This window comes from Schistosoma haematobium, chromosome 3 (assembly GCF_000699445.3).
Source record: "Schistosoma haematobium chromosome 3, whole genome shotgun sequence".
Classification (NCBI taxonomy): Eukaryota; Metazoa; Platyhelminthes; class Trematoda; order Strigeidida; family Schistosomatidae; genus Schistosoma; species Schistosoma haematobium.
In genome coordinates, this window is record NC_067198.1 from 7,683,647 (window position 1) to 7,704,146 (window position 20,500).

The window sequence follows — 20,500 nt, forward strand, 5'->3', positions numbered from 1 at the left end:
TTCCTGTTACCCCATGTCCAGTCTAGTTGACCTTTTGTTTTTTATATATAAATGTTCTTAACAAGTATATGTGTGATCAGATTGTTCGCAATGTGTTGCGCTAATATATCACATAGTTGTGATAATCTTCGTCATCTTATTACATTATCGTAATATATAAAATAATTGTCAGTGTTGTGTTGTGGAGATCGTTGTATTTCGTTGAAATCATCAAGCGATCGAAGTTAGATTGCTATTGAAACATGAAATCATTTGATGTCCGTTTTGTCCAAGTATGGTACGCGAAATCTTAACCTCTAGAAGACTGAGCCGGCATCTGACGGTATTAATGTCTAAAATCGTCGGATGTCGGCTCAGTGGTCAAAAGGTTTCGTGTTCGTGCTCTAGGTCGGAGATCCTAGGTACGAATCCTGCGTGCGGATTACGTAAATGCTCTCTGATGAGGGGTTCTTTACTGAAACAAAACGGCCATCTTTATTCGATAGTTACCAGGTAAGTGCATTATTGTATTTCTATATTCTCCTTACAGCAAACTTCCAGTGGACATATTAACTGTCGTTATGCGAATTCATCATCGTCAACTAATTATGTACCGTTTGCTTCGTTCTCTCCTACTTATGATATGTTTGTATATAATTTATGATATCATAGTTGGGGTGATTCGCGGTCAGACAATTCATATACATAAACTAATGAGTGCTTGAGATACGTATTGGCTGGTTGAAATACAATGATAGAAGCTTGCATGCTGTCTTCTCTCAATAGACTCAGAACTGGGGATAGAAAGCGTGCGTACCGGATGACCGATGGGGGTCAAGCTTATTTTAGACTCAGCTCAGGGTTGATCTTGTCAGTCGGAGTGTATCTTTCATTAAGGCTTGAAACACAAAACAGACGGAATGGCGTATGCAAGGTAGCAAACTTACAGCCGGAGTTTCGGTTGGTGAATCGGGCAAGTGGAATTGATTAATGTCTCAGATGTAACAAAAATTACACTTTTCGTTCATAAACATTTGTTTATTATCGTTTACTTTGTCTTCCTTAGCGAAGGAAGTACTTAAACGTCTTTTTATTACAGAAATTAAGAGTGACAGCTCTAATGCTTATAAACTACACTATGTGTAAAAGACAAAATCGAGACATGTCAAGAAAATGTAATACGGTATGGTAGATGAACCTGGATATTTAGTTTCATCTACAGTACAGTCACTATCGAAAGTCAATTGGAATAATATAACTGTGTGTGTTAACGTATCTCAATTATCGAAATATTTATGCTTTCTATCATTGTTATTATTATTATTATTATCCTAGAATAAAATATAAATCAAGATGATTATACTCGCTTTATATCTTGTGATAAGTCAATCATATTAGAGTGGTAATAATTTATTTTTAATATTTGAATATTTCATAAAATTTTATTAGATTCTACAGTTTTCCATACTTTACGATGGACTGACGTATTGGATTCGATATTTCCAACTGAACCTAATTTACATTTTACATATTTTGCAAGTTTAACTGGAATTTTACGTGTATATCCAGGTGTGTTGAATTGATCGGCACTATGTTACATAGTTATACTTTTATTAGAATTATACTCTAGTCAAGAATTTACAATTTGTTATCCTTCAGAATTTTGGATATTAGAATTTATGAATTTTTTAACAATATATTTGTAACATAAAATGACATTTATTGAAGAGTTCTTAACAGAAAATAAAACTGGATAAATTGATCAACAGAATTCAATCTACACTGAAGGATTGGGGAAACGACATTTGTTACTACTTATTGATTAATCAGTTTTAAGTATCTCAGTCCTACAAGGGACCAATCACTGATGAAATAATCAATGGCAACGTCCCAAAGCATGAGATAGGGTGATCTTGAGCCTAATCCCATAATAAATGTCACCTCAAAATTATGTGTACTCCTTGCTGACGAGCGCGAAACAACACTATAAGTAGGTCAGGGATTTCGTCTCGACTGGTTCTAACCATCTAGCATCTCAACATAGTGAGTTATTCAGGCTAGTAGCTATACTGTAACTTGGTCGATAGGATCAGATCAGTAAAAAGAACTAGACAAAAATGACATTAGTCACTTTCAATGATTCATCAAGTGAAAAAATATGGAAAAGGTGCTTGTTTTGATATAGATCAATTTTTATGAAAACTTTCTTCCTCTCCGCCGCTATTAGAATGGTCATCTCGATCTCCTATATTGTCCGGACATTCCGCGTACCTATATTTATTGACTTGGTCGTCAGAAGTGAAATACGCCTCATGGCTTTCGACGAATCTCGGCTTTCACCAAAAGGCCTCATAAGCCTTCTAATTGAGAACCTATCAGCTCACTGGGGCAGAATTCAAATGACTTAAATGATCTCTCCTGGTTTGCGTTTTGTTAACAATGTTCTGTTTGACGGGTTGCGGATAAGAACCCTATGCCCAACCACCCTTCTTTGTCCGCGATCGGTACCGGTAGTAGTGCTAAAAGAGCTTCAGATGGAGCTACAAAAACTGCCCACTTATCGAATATTCAAGGTGAGCACGTTTAGATTCTTTGTTGATATCATAGAACTTTGTCATTTCTTGACTTTTGCACATACACTCTGTAAGCTGAAATATAATTACTGGTACGTATACTTAACTTAATTTCTCGAGTCGTGGCTGCCCATTTAGCTAATAAAAAACACATCTTCATAAGAATTTGCTACAAAGTTGTGATGGTTTATTCAAATTTCTAACGTTAAAGAACATTCAGTATTAACATTAGTTTTTCATAAACAAAAGGCTTTATCTCGGATCCTGGAAAGAAATCTAAAGCGACCAGACGTGCTGCGAATTCTCTGAATCTAGTGGGCAGTGACTGTTTGACTAATTAAAACAAGATGCTTGGCTTTCCATATCATATTCTGTAAAGAATCCTTAAACTTGATTGATCATTCGGTTGTGACCAATGTCATATATTTCAAGCCCTTCTTAGTACTGATAAAATTCTATAGATCAAGTTGTAATGCAGTCATTAGTCTAAGTGGCTTGATAAGCGATCAATCATAATACGAATGGCTCAGTAGTAGTGTCTATGATTGTGATGCTGGTTGGTATGGGGTCGAATCCACCAGTTGGCATCAATTATAGACATACCTTTCTGGTGCGTGCCAAATAGCACAAAACCGAGATGTATAATAGTGAGCGTAAAATGTGATTGGTCGTTAAGTGTTGACAAGGTAGTAAGCAAATTCAACTACTTTATTATTCGTCTACTTGTTTTAATTTAGACATTTGACCTACCATGTAAAATTACGTAAAAAATGGCCGTGGAATTAATGTTAACCCACACTCACTGACTGGTTTCCCTGTGTGTTTGCTTTCTGTGCTCCTGCGGATTTTAGTAATGATTCGTAATAAACTAACTCTACGACAGATGTTCTGACTTTTGAATAATCTCCAGTAAATCCATGATACTACTAGGAGATTTAGTCTACTTAAATACTAAGTTAACGGGATATTATTTATTGGAGTCAGATATCGAAGAAATTGGCTTCTACAGACAAATAGACACAGCCTATTGACTATTAGATATTTGATTTCCCTTCTTGCTATTGATTTCTATTCTGGATTCACTTTGAGGGGCTGGTTGTAACTGTGTTGAATGAAGTATTACCTAGAGTTACTTTGGTTCTCCACTCTTGGTCGTGAATCGTGTATTTGATATAACGTGATCTAATCTCTATACTGTGTACCGTTCATGTACCCGATCTAGAGTATCATAGTATACTACAGAGAGAGAGAGAGAGAAGAATATTTTAAACCATCCGTTATGTTAATAGGCCAAGTAGAGTTAACCGCCACCAATCACTATCTAACACATGTAAAGAATCCTTTAACTAAATGTCCGAATCATCATTCATATTTTTACTTGGATTAGGTTAGGAAAAAGCAGCTAATTTCTCTGAGAAAATGATTGTTTTGTTAAGAATTGGTTTAATACTTCCGAGACGATCTCCTCAAAGCCCCTAAATGCAGTCGTGACTGGTAAAAATCAACCATGTCTAAAGTCGAATAGTCATCACGATCACCACAGAACAACTTCTGCACTATGTTAAGAGTTGGAAATGCACACTCTGGGATCCAACCATGGTTTAGTGCCTGGTGTTAGAGCCGGAGTTTCCTGGTTACAGTCTTGAGGGAAAAGTGGGTAGGTACTGTTGAAAAGTCCCATGCCAAACAAAACATCCGTTCAGTGCTGCTTGGTTTCTAGTAGTACCCCATATATGATCAATTTTTCACGAATAAAACCTGCAATAAATGAAAAGTACAAATAGATCTCTCAAACAGTTTTCAGGAACAATTTTTCGAAAACCTATTTCTTTGTTGCTATTGTTTTCATTTTAGCATTCCCTTGGAGAAAACAAAACGTTGATATGTTTGATGTTCGTAGACGTTCCTGGTAAGTATTATTGCAAAGGATTATACTAATTGGTTTTCGAGTAAGCTCTATATCTCTACTATTGCTATTACTTTGTAGTTTCATCTGATTTAATATATCGAACCATTTAGTCATTAAGAAATAATTCAGATTCACTGAATTATTATTGTCTATAAAAGATTTACGAAGAAAATTATTCGTTCTTTTTCATTTGTGAAGCTAGCAAATGCAAGAAGATTCTATTTACATATTTCTTTTGCAAGTATATGAAATGGTAGGCTATTTGTAAAGGTTTGAATTTTCTGCGTTGCCGATATTGAGAACTGTGATTAATCAACCTTTGTCGTTAAATGTGAATCAAAAGGTTGTAGGGGGATACTTGTTAATAAAAAAGTGATTAAATTTAGTTCTGTATACTAACGACGGAATGATACAAACCTTTATAGTAAAGAAATTCAAACACAAGTTATTGACTATTTCGATACTCACTGGTGTTTGAAGAAATAGATTCTGGATCTGTATCAGGGTGTAAACATCATAGATGTCTTCGAACCGTAGTTTGCATATTTTGGAACTAACGCTCTAGCAATCCTGAGGTTATGCTCACACTACTAGGTACGTATGGTAAACCAGTTGAAGGTAGTGAATCTTCATTAACTGAGATGGCTGGGACATGTGTTACGTAAGTCCATCTACCAACTACCTCAATACAATGATACCTGGTGAGGAAGTAGATTGAAAGAAAGATAGGGATGGCCAAATTAAGACAAAAGATCAGTCCATGAAAACAGTGACAATTGAACTGAGTCGTATTAATTATTGTAGATGACCTGGTTGGTGTCCTCATGATTATTGCAATCAATGGTTAGAGACTTTGGGTGACATGGCTCAGCGTTCGCAATGAGGCAGGTGTATTCACTCATTTCCTTCCATGTGACCTTAAACTTCGAAATTCCTCATGAGCTCTTTGTAGTATTTCACCAATTCGTAGTTTCTTCCTGAATTGTACTTTTGATGTCTAATCTTTTCTATGATCGTTAGTATTGTTATTACCTCTACTACTCTGGGATTCGCCCTGACAAATTCATTTCTTTGCGGTAATGGGGTATGACAATTTGGACCGATGTACACATATGTCAGCTTGACTGAATGACTGATAAGTATCAATACTAGGAAACAGGTACATCAAACCGACGAGTAGCAAACAGGATTAAACGTATCTTTTGTATTCCTCCACTAGTCACAAAACTCCTCCTGTAGCTCTTCTAGAGTTACTGCCGGTCCCAAGCCCGGGTAAAGGAGGAGGGTTGGGCATGGGGTTAGTGACCCCACCCCGTAGAAAACTAACTCGCTAAAAAAACACTAACCAGAAAAAGTAATTCAAACCATTTAAACTCTGCCCTGGGAGTTAGAAGATCTTCATTTAGAAGAACTATGACGCCTCATGGTGAAAACCAAGTTCCTTCGAAAGCCACGAGACCGATGCCCCTTCTAACAACCAGAGCAACAATTTTTATAGGTACATGGAACGTCCCGACAATGCGGTAGAACGAGAAGACCAGTCAAATAGCAAAGGAAATGAGGAGATACAAGTTGGTGGTGCTCGGAATCAGCGAAAACCATTGGACCCAAGCTGGAAAACTAAAGCTATATACGAGAGAGATGCTACTGTACTCTGGTCACGAAGAGGGAAATGCTTCACATACTCAGGGAGTGGCACTGATGCTGTCCAAAGAAGCACGTAAAACACTTATAGGATGTGAATCTTACGGATCCAGAATCATCAAAGCATCATTCAAAACAAAGAAGGAGGGGATTACAATGAATGTCATCCAATATTATACACCCACCAATGATAGCAACGACGACATTAAAGATCAATTATATGAGAAGCTGCAATCAATCATAGCGAAGTGCGCAAGAAAAGACCTCACTATTTTAGTGGGAGATTTAAACACTAAAGTCGGAATAAACAACACGGAATATGAAGATATCATCTAAAGACATGGACTGGGAGAGAGAAACAAAAATGGGGAGAGATTTCTAAATGTATGCGCATTCAACAACTTGGTTATAGGCGGTACAATATTTCCACATAAACGCATACACAAAGCTACATGGATCTCACCGGACCACATCACAAAGAACCAGATAGATAATATCAATAAGAGATTCGGAAGGACAATGGAAGATGTAAGAACTAGGAGAGGGACTGACATAGCTTCAAATCACCAACTGGTTGTGACCAAGATGAAACTGAAGCTAAGGAAACACTGTACAACTGGAGGAAAAGCATTACAAAGGTCCAATACAGCCTTCGAGATACTAACAAACTCAACGAATTCAAGATAAAACTCAAAAACAGATTCCAAGCCTTGCAGGATCTACTGAATAAAGAAGAAACTACTATGGAGGACAACTGAGAAAGTATCAAAAAAGCATTAACTTCAACGTGTCAGGAGGTTGTGGGCCTAAAGAAGCATCATCATAAGGAATGGAGTTCTGTGGAAACCCTGGACAAGATCAAAGAAGGGAAGAACAAGAAAACAGCAATTAACAACAGCAGAACACGAGCAGAGAAACTCAAGGCACAAGCTGAGTACATAGAAGGAATCAAGAAAGTGATGAAGAGAATTAAAGCCGACAAGCAGAAATGCGTGGAAGAACTAGCAACGATACAGGAAAAAGCCGCAGTAGAAGGAAATATCAAACAACTATATGATCCAACGAAGAAACTAGCAGGGAGCTATAGGAAACCAAAGAGACTGGTCAAGGACAAAGGAGACAGGCAATCACTGTAATTCAAGAACAGCGGAACGGATGCGTAAAATACTTAGAGGAACTCCTGAGTATACATGCTCTATTAGATCCTTCGAACATCGAAGCAGCACCTCCAGCCCTTCCTGTAGATGTCACTCCACCAACAATCGAAGAAATCAGGATGGTTGTCAGACAAATTAAGAGCGGGAAAGCAGCAGGACCCGACAAAATACTAGCTGAAGCACTGAAGTCAGACATATAAGTAACTACAAACATGCTTTACCTTCTATTCAAAAAGATTTGGGAGGCGGAAAAACTGCTGATGGACTGGAAAGGACACTTCATCAAGATTCCAAAGAAAGAAGATCTGAGCAAATGTGAAAACTACAGAGGCATTACACTACTGTCAATAGCAGGGAAAGTCTTCAACAGAGTTTTGCTGGACCGGATGAAAGACGCAGTAGACGTTCAACTTCGAGATCAATAAGCTGGATTCTGCAAGGATCGGTCGTGCACAGACTAAATTGCGACACTACGGATCATCGTCGAACAATCAGTTGAGTGGAACTCGTCACTATACATCAACTTCATGGATTATGAAAAGGCATTCGACAGTGTAGATAGGAGGACGCTATGAAAAGTTCCTCGACAATACGGAGTTCCTGAGAAGATTGTCAATATTATCCGGAACTCATACGACAGACTACAGTGCAAAGTAGTGCATGGAGGACAGCTGACAGATGCATTCCAAGTAAGGACCGGAGTCAGACAAGGCTGTTTACTCTCTCCCTTCCTCTTTCTTCTGATGGTCGACTGGATTATGAAGACCTCGACTTCTAAGGGAAAACACGGAATACATTGGACAGCTCAGAATCAATTAGACGATTTGGACTTCGCAGATGACCTAGCCCTCCTATCGCATACACATGAACAAATGCAGATAAAGACAGCCAGTGTAGCAGCAGTCTCTGCATCAGTAGACCTCAACATACACATGGGGAAAAACAAGATCCTCAAATACAACACGGAGAACAGCAATCCAATCACTCTTGTTGGCGAAACTCTGGAAGATGTGGAATCCTTCACATACCTGGGAAGCATAATCGATGAACAAGTAGGTTGTTATGACTTTAGGTTGCTGTCGATTTTTACCCTGTGCTAATTGTTGTGTCCTTGACTGGGAAATTAGAGAGCAGCGTACTTATCGACCGACTACAGTGACACGTAAACACGAACGAACGGCCTACAGTTCTGATTGGTCCTGCTTCCCTGTCCAGCCCAGCCAGTTGAGTCCAGAACACAAGCCACAGCCTCTGAGTTATGAATCATTATATTTCAAACATACTCTATTTATATACTAACCAAGCATACCACATCGTACCATAAAAATAGAAAACAACATTTTGTACAATATTCAACAAGTGAACAGATATCGACCAATAGGAAATGTCCATTTAAAGTCCAAGGACACCATTGGACTTAACATGATAATTATTGGTCTATTCCTCTGCATCCACAACACTTCCCTTTTTTTGAAGATCCGGAGTTGATATCCGGATTGTGAAATTTTCTGGTTCATCCTCCCCCACGAAATAATGCAGACGTAAAGTCGAGGATCGGCAAAGCAAGGGTCGCATTCCTACAATTGAAGAACATATGGAACTCAAAACAACTTTCAACCAGTATCAAAGTGAGAATCTTCAATACGAACGTCAAGGCAGTTCTACTGTATGGAGCTGAAACTTGGAGAACTACAACAACCACAATCAAGAAAGTACAAGTATTTATAAATAGCTGTCTACGCAAGATACTCAACATCCATTGACCGGATACCATCAGCAATAGCCTTCTGTGGGAGAGAACAAACCAACTTCCAGCTGACGAAGAAATTAGGAAAAGACGATGGAAATGGATAGGACATACATTACGCAAATCGTCAAACTGCATCACGAGGCAAGCCCTAACTTGGAATCCTGAAGGGAAGCGGAAAAGAGGAAGGCCAAAGAACACATTACGTCGGGACATAGAAGCAGATATGTAAAGGATGAATAACAACTGGAAGGAGCTGGAAAGGTCTGTGCTCATTCACGAGGAGTAACAGTCGTAAGTAAGTAAGTAAGTCAGTACTAGTGACAACTCAACCTCAGTAAGATCTCTCGTTTGCTTATAAACAAGGAAACATTCAGGTAAGAAACGGTTTGCCTTTTTACATTTTTGTGAGTTGCTTTGATACTTAGCTTAATAGTGAGTTAGTTCTTTAAACTAATTAATGATTTCTACCTCATCTGGATTTTCAGATTAGTTTGGAGGAACGACATAAAAACATTATAAGATTGCTTAGACAAATAATTATGTGTGAACTATTGATAATCAGACTTGATTTTATTCAACTTCAATCAACAAAATTAAAAAGCACTTTGCTCTGACATAAACGTAAGATGACTTATAAACGAGTCAAAATGTGACTGATATGGCTAAACCCATTCTATTCTTTGTATTAAGATGTAAAATATAAAATTCATGGTACATACTCTAAAAATAACAGATTTGAAATCAAAGTATGATTTACAGATATTTTCCATTCAATAATCAGTAATCCCGTGTTAAATAATGATTAATTTTAGAAATAAATATCAGAACATTTTTGTGGGATCGCACAAGTGATGAGACAATGAAAAATAATACTCTGTTTATTAGCATATGTTTGATTATAATGAAGAATTTACGATAAAAATAGGCAAATTACAGTAAATTCCCTTTTCTTGTAAATATACAATAGAATTTGGTTAAAAAAGACTTATGAATATTCATGGACTCTAACAAATAGCATCGAATTACTATTTATAATCAGTCTTACTACCATGACATGTCTTGTCATCGGCTGATATTAATTCTATAACAACTGTCTCGCTTCTTCAAAGGACAGAGAAGGAGGAAAATATACGAACCACTCTGATAGTACTTGTTAAGTTTCTCAGTACACATTTAAAAAATGGCCTAGAAGTATAAGCAGATTGTCTTTTGAAGATTCAAAACTAGATATGTATTGCTTGTAACATTGGATGATCATCACATTATCCTGCCAAGTGGCTCACATTAGAAATATGAAACATCAAGCTCTAATTCAAAGATCTATATGTAATATAATTTGGCATAGAATCTGAGATCAGATGTTGTTGTGCACCAACAAAGAGTTTACCTACAAAGAAGAAACTGTAATCAAATGTTCTTTTGTTTTTAATGGTTCTCCAGCTGATATGAGTTAGTAACTAGATATATTTTCTTATCTAACAATCCAATTCATGTGTTTACACTAAAGTTTTACAGTTCGATATATATACAGTAATCATATTTATGTGAAAGAGTTTTGGTGAAGTTTGTTTGATTTATGGGTTGTACTCATCTCAAATCTATCCCAGTTGGGGAACAGTTTGAACAGAGAGAACATTGAACGACTGCTTAGTCCTAACAATAGACTTATCGGTAGCAAGGACTCACGGCCGACGCTATTAGGGACCCAGCCCTTGGATGAAATAGTTGTCCAGTTCTCCTTTATCTTCAATGGTACCCTGAATGTGATCAATCTGCAAAGAATACAACCTAGAAATATATTATTTGTATATAAGTATATTTATTTGTTTAATGCTGTATAATATAAATATTTCTTTATGTAAATGTGTTCCTATTTTCACTTCTATTCACATGAGGTTTATACAAGGTTCTTCTGTTCCCAAAGATCTGTTCATATTACTTGACACGTAAGTTTGGATATTTTTTTATGTACTGCCATTGAACGGTTCAAAGATGTCTTAAATGATATCTATGAGCAAATGGCTAAAAGATCAGGTTCTTATCAGAACTTTAAGAATGTTCTCTGTTGGATAGTATTGATTAGTAGACTCATCTTTTGTACAAAGAAAATGGTTGAATTCATTAACATATATTTTCGATTGTGGAATGTTGAAAATTAATTAATTGAAAAATGACTCTTTTGCTAAATAAATTGTTATAGAATTCAAATCTAAAAATAATTTTAACTAAGTAGTTGAAGTTTATATTTTGACACACTTATCTTGATGCTAAAGTAAATGAAACTGTCGTTTTCTTTTCAATTTAACACCTAGAGTAGTGGTATGATGTGTAAACCAACCTCTTAGAAACATAATTTTGTTTAAAAATTTGTGGAAAGTATTTAGTTCTGAATGGTAATTTTTACAGATAACAATGCAGCACAATTCAATCCATGTTAATTCTCATTAACAAGGCTTATTTGAAAATTAAGGCTAGCTCAAAGTATTTCTGAAAACCTAATGAGCTACAGCAAGGTCAATCTTTTACATTCCCGTTTTAAAAGCAAGTAGACTATATCCCCAGATAATTCCACGATATCATATATGAATGCAAAACTTAACCATTCACTTTTGATCTTAGTTAATAGGGTGACCAATAATAGGAAAGATATATTAATAGGGGTTTTCTCTTATTGACCTCACTTTTTCTGCTCGTTCCTTTTTTCCTGATAAATACCTTCATATAAACAAAAGTACTAAACATTACCTAATATTGTTTACGTTAATCCATTTGTCCTTTATTAAATGTTATTTTAGGAGTGGAAGTATGACTGGCCAGTCATTAAAACTGGCTAACTTATCAGCTCAGAAATTAATTGAAGCTCTTGATGTGGATGATTACTTCACTGTAGCACATGTAGGACAAATTTTTCCTGTTTAAACTTTATACAATTTTGATTTAATTTTTTTCACGCAAGTTTTCTAAACAAAGTCTTTGTAATAAACAAAAGTTCCGTGAAAAAAATTTATCATGTACCATTAAAATAGTATAGTGTCTGTTCTAAACTTATTCTTTGTTCCAGCTCAACTTTTTACGTTAGAACTTCATTCAACGTACTTTACGTATCTGCATAACATCAAAAGCCTTTGCGCATACAGAGTGGCTGAAAGACGGATATAAAAACCTGTAACTAATAAATGAAAAAAGTCTCTTCAGATGTTTGATCACTTAGTAATAAAGGATGTCGTATTTAAAAACACACAATATGAACAAAGAGTTTCCCCTTTTACAGTTTAAGAAATTTAGAATTATTGGCTGAAAAATATAAAAACACATTTATTCGGACGGATAATTGTAAAACCTGGTGAACACTTATTGAAAAGTATATTTTTCGTTGGTCTTTCTGTTTTTAATATTAAGGGAACTTTTTGATAATCATAATGTGATATTGGTTTGGTCCCTTAATGGTGATCGAATCTTATCGATAAATTCGCAATGCGGTTACTAGTCTGAGATTTCGTATGGTTGGAATTAGTCATCAGTAAACCCTGCATGACCTAGGTTCTATGCTTGTTGATACTCGCCATCAAAACTTACCTGCAATCTCTAGGGATTTGCTTCTCCCTGATAAATGAAAACCACACAAATTCATGGTCAGGGACGTCACCGCTGGGCTATTCGGACCACGACTGACCTCCTGAAGTACTTAGATATTTGTGATTGATTGATTATTGAGCAGTGACCTATATCACTTTTCACTGAACATCTACCATTGCGATAGCATATGATATGTCTCACAGTACAGTACTCATTATTTAAAGTTACTCTTCGTATCACTAAAGTTCTAACTTTGCAATAATCATTTTTATAACAAAACTCTTATTCTCGTCATACATTTAAGCAAGTACCCATTATTCAGTCACTTATTTTTAATGAATTGAGCGAAGAAATTTCTTTTCAATTAGTTTTTCATCATGGCTCTATACTAATATATATATGTATTAGTATAGAGCCATGATGAAAAACTAATTGAGAAGAAATTTCTTTCAATTTGTTCCTTCTTTATTTACCAAATGTCAAAATGGGAATTTTCACAATTATTTTTAATTTGTTTTAAATATTTTTCATTGTTGTGTATAGTTTCCTGGAGCTAAAGATCATGTTGCACCAATGATTGTCACAGCAAATAATGAAAGCGAACCAATTTGTTTTAATTCATTTGTTCAGGCAACTAGACGTAATAAAATGGTGAGTTACATTTTTATTTTGAGTATTGTTTGCTTCCTCTTCCATTTGGATTATTTGAAAGACGAATGGATAGAAATTATGGTGCACAAGACAATAACTGAATCATTTTTTTACTTCACTTAGGAAAAATAGATTTCTTAAATTAGCAGTTAGGAGTTATGACCTGTATGAAGTTAATCACATTAAGAGTGAAGACACAAAATTGTTCATGATAGCCAAAGAAAATTGTGCATCAGCTAAATTTTGAAGATTCTTACCCCTGGGTTCATTTTATCAATTTAACGGTAACGAGTTGTAAAATATTTGTCTGTCAGCCAAGGGCCAAGGATACTGCTCTGTATTACTCTGTTAGTGTGAAACATGGCCTATGAAAGATGAATACATGGGTAGTCTACAATAATCTAGTCCTAGGTGTCCTAAAAGTATTGCTAAGCTGTGGTAGAAAAACCAGATGAGCGATGCTGAGGTTTTAGATCGACAATGACTGAGGTGTCTGGGACATGTCCTACGTATGTGTAACCACCATCTACCTAAACGACACTTGAAAGGAACCTTTCTCTTTAATGATAGATCTCCGTAAATAGTCATTAGAATTTTATAAACGTCCTTAAAGTTTCTTTCAAGTTTCACCAGAAGCCTTTTTAGCCTAGCTCGTATTTTTAATGGATACACCATAGATGAACCTTGTGTTTTTAGTTAGTTTTTCGAGTATATGAAATGCCGAGGACCAGTCTATCCATCCATTAGGCGAATCTTTCCCCTTAATATATGTGAATTAGGAAATCCTATCCGAGAGTAATTACTTAACAGAAAACCTAATGTAAATATTGTACGTATTCTTGTCAACTTCCTTTTATTTCATAACTACTAATATGTTTTCCTTTTTTAAATATTGTATTCAAAAACTCAAGCGCTTGTTTTACGATTTGAGTACTTTAAAAGCACGTGGTTATTCCGATTTTCCAGCATCATTGAAATTCGCTTATGAAATGTTTCGTAATGTAAGTGAAATTCTTACAGCTTTCATATTTTAGAAATCCTTTAGTTTAACTATTCCTTATATTGCAACTTTAACTGGTTTCATAACATGTAGACAACTAAATGATTGAAGACAGTTAAGAGGAAATCCCAGATATAGGTTTCGTGATAGCTAGTACTAGTCAACGTAGTGTACCTCCAATCTTTGGAGAGCTGGTGCTCTCAGCATAATTCGCACCCTCACCACTCTAGTTTTGAGGGTTTTCCACCTGATGATCCTAGATCAATTCGGGTATCCTGACGACTACCTCCAAACACTTGACATTTCAACATAGTACAGTTACACAAATTATTTATAATTCAAAAGATTGTTCACTGACAGTATTACAGCTGGCAATCATCTGAGCCAAACAAACTGCGATCTGGTGCATACATTTCAACTAAATATACTTGAGAAGCAAGAGAAATGACAACCAATAAGTTGGGCAGATTGTTACTCTATTATAAAATCAAGAATAAGGATAGAAATACTTAGTAGTCAGACACTGAAATATGGATGTATACATTCTTAAGATTATAAATCAAAATGTGGGATCATTATTAAAAATCTATCCGTTATCTGGTCCCATTTATTGAAGAAAACATAAAGATAATTCAGTAAGGAAAATCCAATTTCCAACTACTTTATTTATCGATCGTGTTTATAATTATTAACATTATTACACAGTAGTCTATCGGGAAAATATGATGAGACCACGTGGTAGTTTTCAATAACCAATTAAATAACAGCTTATACATGATTCTAAAAGTTTTAACCCAACCGCTGCGTGAGTTAGAATACTGGACATTATTAGGAAGTTTTAATTGCTTAAACTGAATCGTAGTGTACACAATTCAAGGGTATTTGTGGTGTATGCTACTTATGCTTACAAATATAAGTAGTGTGTAGCACTAATCGGAAGTAGAATGATTGGTAGAGCAGAAGATTGAAGTGAAAAGAACAAGAAGCAAATCGGAAAGCGATCGAGAAAATAACAGAATTAGAGGAATAATGGAGTTAAGGTCGTTAAGACCAACACTAATCCGACTTCCCTTTCAGGTTTCTCAAGAAATACCCTTCCACGGTGTGTGCAGCCGGGAAGTGATATCAGCCCTCTTCAGTCAGTCAGTCAGTCAGTCAGTAACAACTTAGAACTTCGTACGTACGTACATCAGTTCGAGTTGCCACACCACCTTAGCACAGAGATACAATTGTCGATTCAAATCCCGTAGTGGTATCAGCCCTCTTACCCCGTAACAGCACAAGAGACCAAGTTTGTCACATTCAAATTCTTCCTACACCTCCTAATACCTCTCTTATCTCCCCGACTAACCCTTCTCATGTCCCTTTATCACCTTGCACCGCTAGGGCAACCGATTCGAGTACGTGGAACGTTATTCCCGGTCTCCTGAAACCACGCTCTAAACTACAAGTAGGAGCTATAAATGTCCGAATACTGCCAAATAGGACAACAAGCTTCCTTAGCTAGGACTTTAGAATCTCGCGCCATCGGTGTGTGCTGCGTCTCCGAAACGAGCATACAGGATCCGAGTAGTGTCACTCATTTGACATCACCATGTCGAAGTAACGAGCCTACTCGATTCACGCTTCGTGTATCTGGAAGCCCTGATGCTGCTTCCCGTGGCCTCGCTGGCGTAGGTATACCATTGAGTCCTAGGGCAGAACTAGCTCTCTTAGACTGGATCCCAGTAAACAGTCGTTTGCGCGCTGTCCGACTAAACGCAACAGTAAGGAATAGGAAATTTAGGTACATTCGTCGTTGCCCCTTCGTTGTCTCTGCCTATTCTCCCACTGACTGCAGCTCAGATGATGTAAAAGATGAGTTTTACAGAAAGCTTTCCGACCTCCTCCTAAAAGTTAGGCGCTCGGATGTGGTAATAGTGGATGGTGACTTTAATGCTCAAGTAGGTAAACTAAGCGATAGGGAAAGACACCTGGGTGGATCTTATAGTGTTGTGGTTCAAAGAACAGATAATGGCGACCGTCTGTTGCAGCTATGCTCAGATAACCGCCTGTTTCTATCAAATCCTAACTTTAAGCACAAAGAAGCATCTACCACTGTGATAGGTGCTCAAAAACTCATCCCATCTGGCTCTGAACATAACGAACAGCGGAGTCAGCTTAAGCGCAAGCTGACAAGAAGTCTACGCAATGATCGTGAACAGTGGTGGGTAACGAAAGCAAGAGAGATAGAAAAAGTAGCGGCAATAGGTAATAGCAGACAACTGTTCAGACTTGTTAAGGAAACCGGTATTAGGAAACCGACTGTTAGCGAAACAATCTCAGAGAAAGATGGACATATTATACATTCTCAATCCAGGAGATTGGATCGATGGGTAGAACGCTTTAGGGATCAGTTCAACTGGCCTTCAGCCACACTTCGGTTTCCCACGATCTCCAGTCAACCTGAATGGCAAGTTAATGTAGGTCCTCCAACCCTTTACTAAGTTGAGAAATTTATAGGAAATCTGAAGCGTGGGATAGCAGCGGGTCCTGACAGGTTTACGTTTGAGAGTTTTAAGGATGGTGGTTCAGTATTAGCAGCGAGATTGACTGAGGTCTTAGGTGGGATCTGAGAACTGGACGTAATCCCATCTGACTGGTCTCAATCATTGATTGTGCCAGTCTATAAGAAAGGACGAAAGTCCTCTTGTGACAATCACACAGGAATCAGTTTGACTAATATAGTGTCTAAAATATTAGCTTCAATAATTCTTCGCCGCCTAACTAAAGCTCGTGAAGAACAGACTAGAGAAAACCAGGCTGGTTTCCGACCTGGACGTGGTTGTATAGACCAGATTTTCACACTACGTCAGGTCCTGGAACATAGACACACATCCAGACGCCCTACAATCATAGTATTTCTCGACCTTAAGGCAGCATTCGACCTTGTTGAGGTTCTATGGCAGTGTTTGTCACTGAAAGGAGTACCAAAGAAGTACACTAACCTTATACAGGTTCTCTTCTCGAACATATCTGATCGAGTGAGGGCTTATGGCGAACTGTCATCAGAATTGATTACCTCAATTGGTGTTCGTCAGGGCTGTCCACTCTCTCCATTCTTGTTCAACTTTGTCGTCGACGTACTTTTAGAGATAACACTTTCCTCGTCTAGATTTCCAGTGGTTGAACTTCTACCGGGAGGTTCACTTGTTGACTTAGAATATGCTGATGACATAGTTTTATTTGGTGAAGACTCTGACAAAATGCAGAGTCTTCTGACCACTCTAAGCAACAAAGCAAGCATGTTCAGGATGCGATTCTCGACATCGAAATGCAAAGTGTTGCCACAGGATTGAGTTACATCGGTACCCGGACTGATGATAGGGAGTGAAGTAGTTGGGCGTGTCGACCGCTTCGCTTATTTTGGGAGTCTCATCAGCTTTTAGGGTCTGGTGTGTGACGAAATCTCATCACGGATAAAGAAGGCTTGACTAGCTTTTGCCAAGTTGCCTCATTTATGGCGTAGACGAGATATCCGTCTACCAACCAAAGGACGGGTTTACTGCTCAGCAATTCATTCCGTCCTACTTTATGGCAGTGAAACACGGCCAGTAAGAGTAGAGGATATTCGTAGATTACTAGTATTCCATCATGGGTGTCTTCGAAACATTGCTCGTATGCTCTGGGACCACCGAGTAAGTAACTCAGTTGTTAGGAAATTGGTACTAGGTAAGGATGGCAAATCAATTGATGAAGTAGTGAAACTTCATCAGTTGAGATGGCTGGGACGTGTTAAGTATGCCCAACCACCGACTGCCTCGACGTGAGATGTTTTATGGTGTAGGAGTAAATTGGAAGAAAGCTAGGGGCGGCCAGACCAAAACATGGCACAAATCCATAAAGTCACTGACAAGTGGACTGAGCCATGTTGGTAGGTGTAGACTACCCTGGTTGGGGTCCGCGAGACGATAGCAACCGATGATTAGAGACTTTGAATGACATGGCTCAAAATCGTTTGCAATGGGGCAGGTGAATCCACTCTTTGTGTTCTCCCAAATTCTAATCTGAATTCTTCATGTCCTTCTTTTATTTCCAAATTTATTTCACTGGATTATACTCCTTGAATAACATCTTCAAACCTTAATCGTTCGGATTACTGCTGATACTTTTACTACCTCTACCACTATGAGATTTGAATGAACAACTGTATTTCTGTGCTAATGTGGTATGGCAACTCAAACTAATGTACGTACGTACGAAGTTCTACGTTGTTACTGACTGACTGACAATTTTTCCCACGGACCCAAATAATGAAATGTACACTGAGACCTTAACTACGTTGGTAGTTTATGCATGTAATTTTTCCCCTATTATATGGCCTTGTGCAGATAGATATATTGTCTGGCTTTTGCAGAAGTATGTGAAATTTATAAATTCCTCTGGTCTATTAGATTGTATGATAAATTATTCAACGGAATTTCAAGAGCCAGACAATTGGGGATTGAAAGATACATAGTGGGATAAAAAATGTTGATGATTAGAACGCGCAAAGGGTAATTTTTGTTGTCTCCAGGATGTTAATCGATATCTCGTGCTAGATTCGTCAATCAAAATTCGGATTACGTTTTCTCTACTTCATATATCCTATACCGTCTTCTGTTTAGCTTTCAAAGCCTTAACCAATTATGCGACTAACCATGGTCTGAGGCTAGCGTACGTTTAGCTCATATTGGTCATTTGTGGCCTATTAATCTGACTCCAGTCGGATCATATTACTATTATCATTTATTATTATTATTATTTAATGGCTTTATTCAATATTATATTTTGGTACAATGTAGAATTCTCAGCACAGGGTATTTCGACAAGTTTCTTACAAACAAAAGACAGAAACCAAGACAAAAAGGGAAAAAAGGTTTTAAAAAATCTGAAAAACTGTACAACTTTTCAAATTAGGGACATATTAAGAACGCAGGTTTTTGACTAGGTTAACTCTAACAACCTGTTTGTCACAGAGTATATTTGATAGGTAGGGTATTATATAACTTTGATACTTTTGCTTGCGTGCATGGATTTTGATGTAATTACGTCTCTTTCTACCAGAAAATATACAAGGAGAAAGATAAGAGTGATGGGGGTGGTTATTATCTGATAAAATAACACCTGCCAGAAGTTTCCATGACTTCAGATGTCTATCCACAACCATATTAATTATGACCTCGAAAGATTCGCCACACATCTTGCTAACTGCCTTCAGCACTCTCCGCAATACAGCAAAGTCTTTTCTTAAAAGCCCGGGAAAGAATAATGGAGAACAGTAAAGAATAATAAGTAATATGCAAGAATTGACAAATTGTAGGAGTAAATGACGAGTTATCCCAAGAGTATGCAATCTCTTTATGTAATAAGTCAGACGGAAAACCTTCGATAACAATAAAACGTGAAAAGACCAAAAGAGATCAGAGGAAAATGTAACACCAAGATAATTGACCTTCGACACTGTTTATAAAAGAGTCTCCAATAGCACAATCATTATGGGATCTCAAAATGGTGTTTAGATGCCATTCATGTCGCATGCTGAAGTTAACAGCTTGACATTTAAACGCATTAAGTATAAGACCATTACCAACAGATCAACAATCAATATGAGACCAAAACTCACTCATTTCTATGGGACGTAAAGAGAAGGAGATAGGCATACATACAGTGAGATCATCCGCATATTTCACAAAAGTGTTTTCTGTGGAAGATGGCAGATCATGCAGAAAAGCAGTGAAAAGAAGAGGTGAAAGAACAGCTACTCATGGTACACATTCATGAGACAATAGAGACTCTGAACACTTTCCTCCAAATACAGTGTACTGTTCCCTTCCAGAGAGGTAAGAACATAGCCAGTTGGTTATCCAGCTGTCAGTGTTGACGCTGATTAACTTGTTAAGTAAATGTTGTCTTGGTATAGAATCAAAAGCTGAAGTAAAGTCCAGAGAAGCACATCGAAGTTGAACACTATGTTGTGATTCAGAACAGCAGCAGCATCTAAGGTGCTTCTTTTGCATCTGTAGGCAAACTGATACGGATCAATATGTTCTTTTATCGCAGGCTGAAGTGGAAGTATTAATAATTTTTCCATTGTTTTGAGGAAGGGTGAAGTAATTGCAATAGGTCTAAATTTTACATTCTTATCACCAGATGCTTTCTTGGGTACAGGAATTATCTTCATGTTTCTCCACATTTTCGGTATGAGATAAGATGAGAAGAATCTGTTAAAGATAGTTGTGA

The 20,500-nt window shown here is 37.2% G+C and overlaps 1 protein-coding gene across 5 annotated transcripts in view; it reads left to right on the forward strand.

Moving 5' to 3' along the window:
- CACNA2D1 (Voltage-dependent calcium channel subunit alpha-2/delta-1) overlaps nucleotides 1-20,500 on the forward strand; it is a 125,766-nt gene that overhangs the window by 30,500 nt on the left and 74,766 nt on the right. The window contains exons 5-10 of one of the 5 annotated variants that reach the window (XM_051212900.1): nucleotides 1,429-1,548; nucleotides 4,407-4,461; nucleotides 10,908-10,958; nucleotides 11,808-11,907; nucleotides 13,132-13,239; nucleotides 14,151-14,240. In XM_051212900.1, coding sequence (XP_051068825.1) covers nucleotides 1,429-1,548; nucleotides 4,407-4,461; nucleotides 10,908-10,958; nucleotides 11,808-11,907; nucleotides 13,132-13,239; nucleotides 14,151-14,240 — 524 coding nt within the window. Of the gene's footprint in view, nucleotides 1-1,428; nucleotides 1,549-4,406; nucleotides 12,934-13,006; nucleotides 14,241-20,500 lie in introns of those variants that run through there. The other 4 variants (XM_051212901.1, XM_051212898.1, XM_051212899.1 and 1 more) reach the window with 4 other exon arrangements.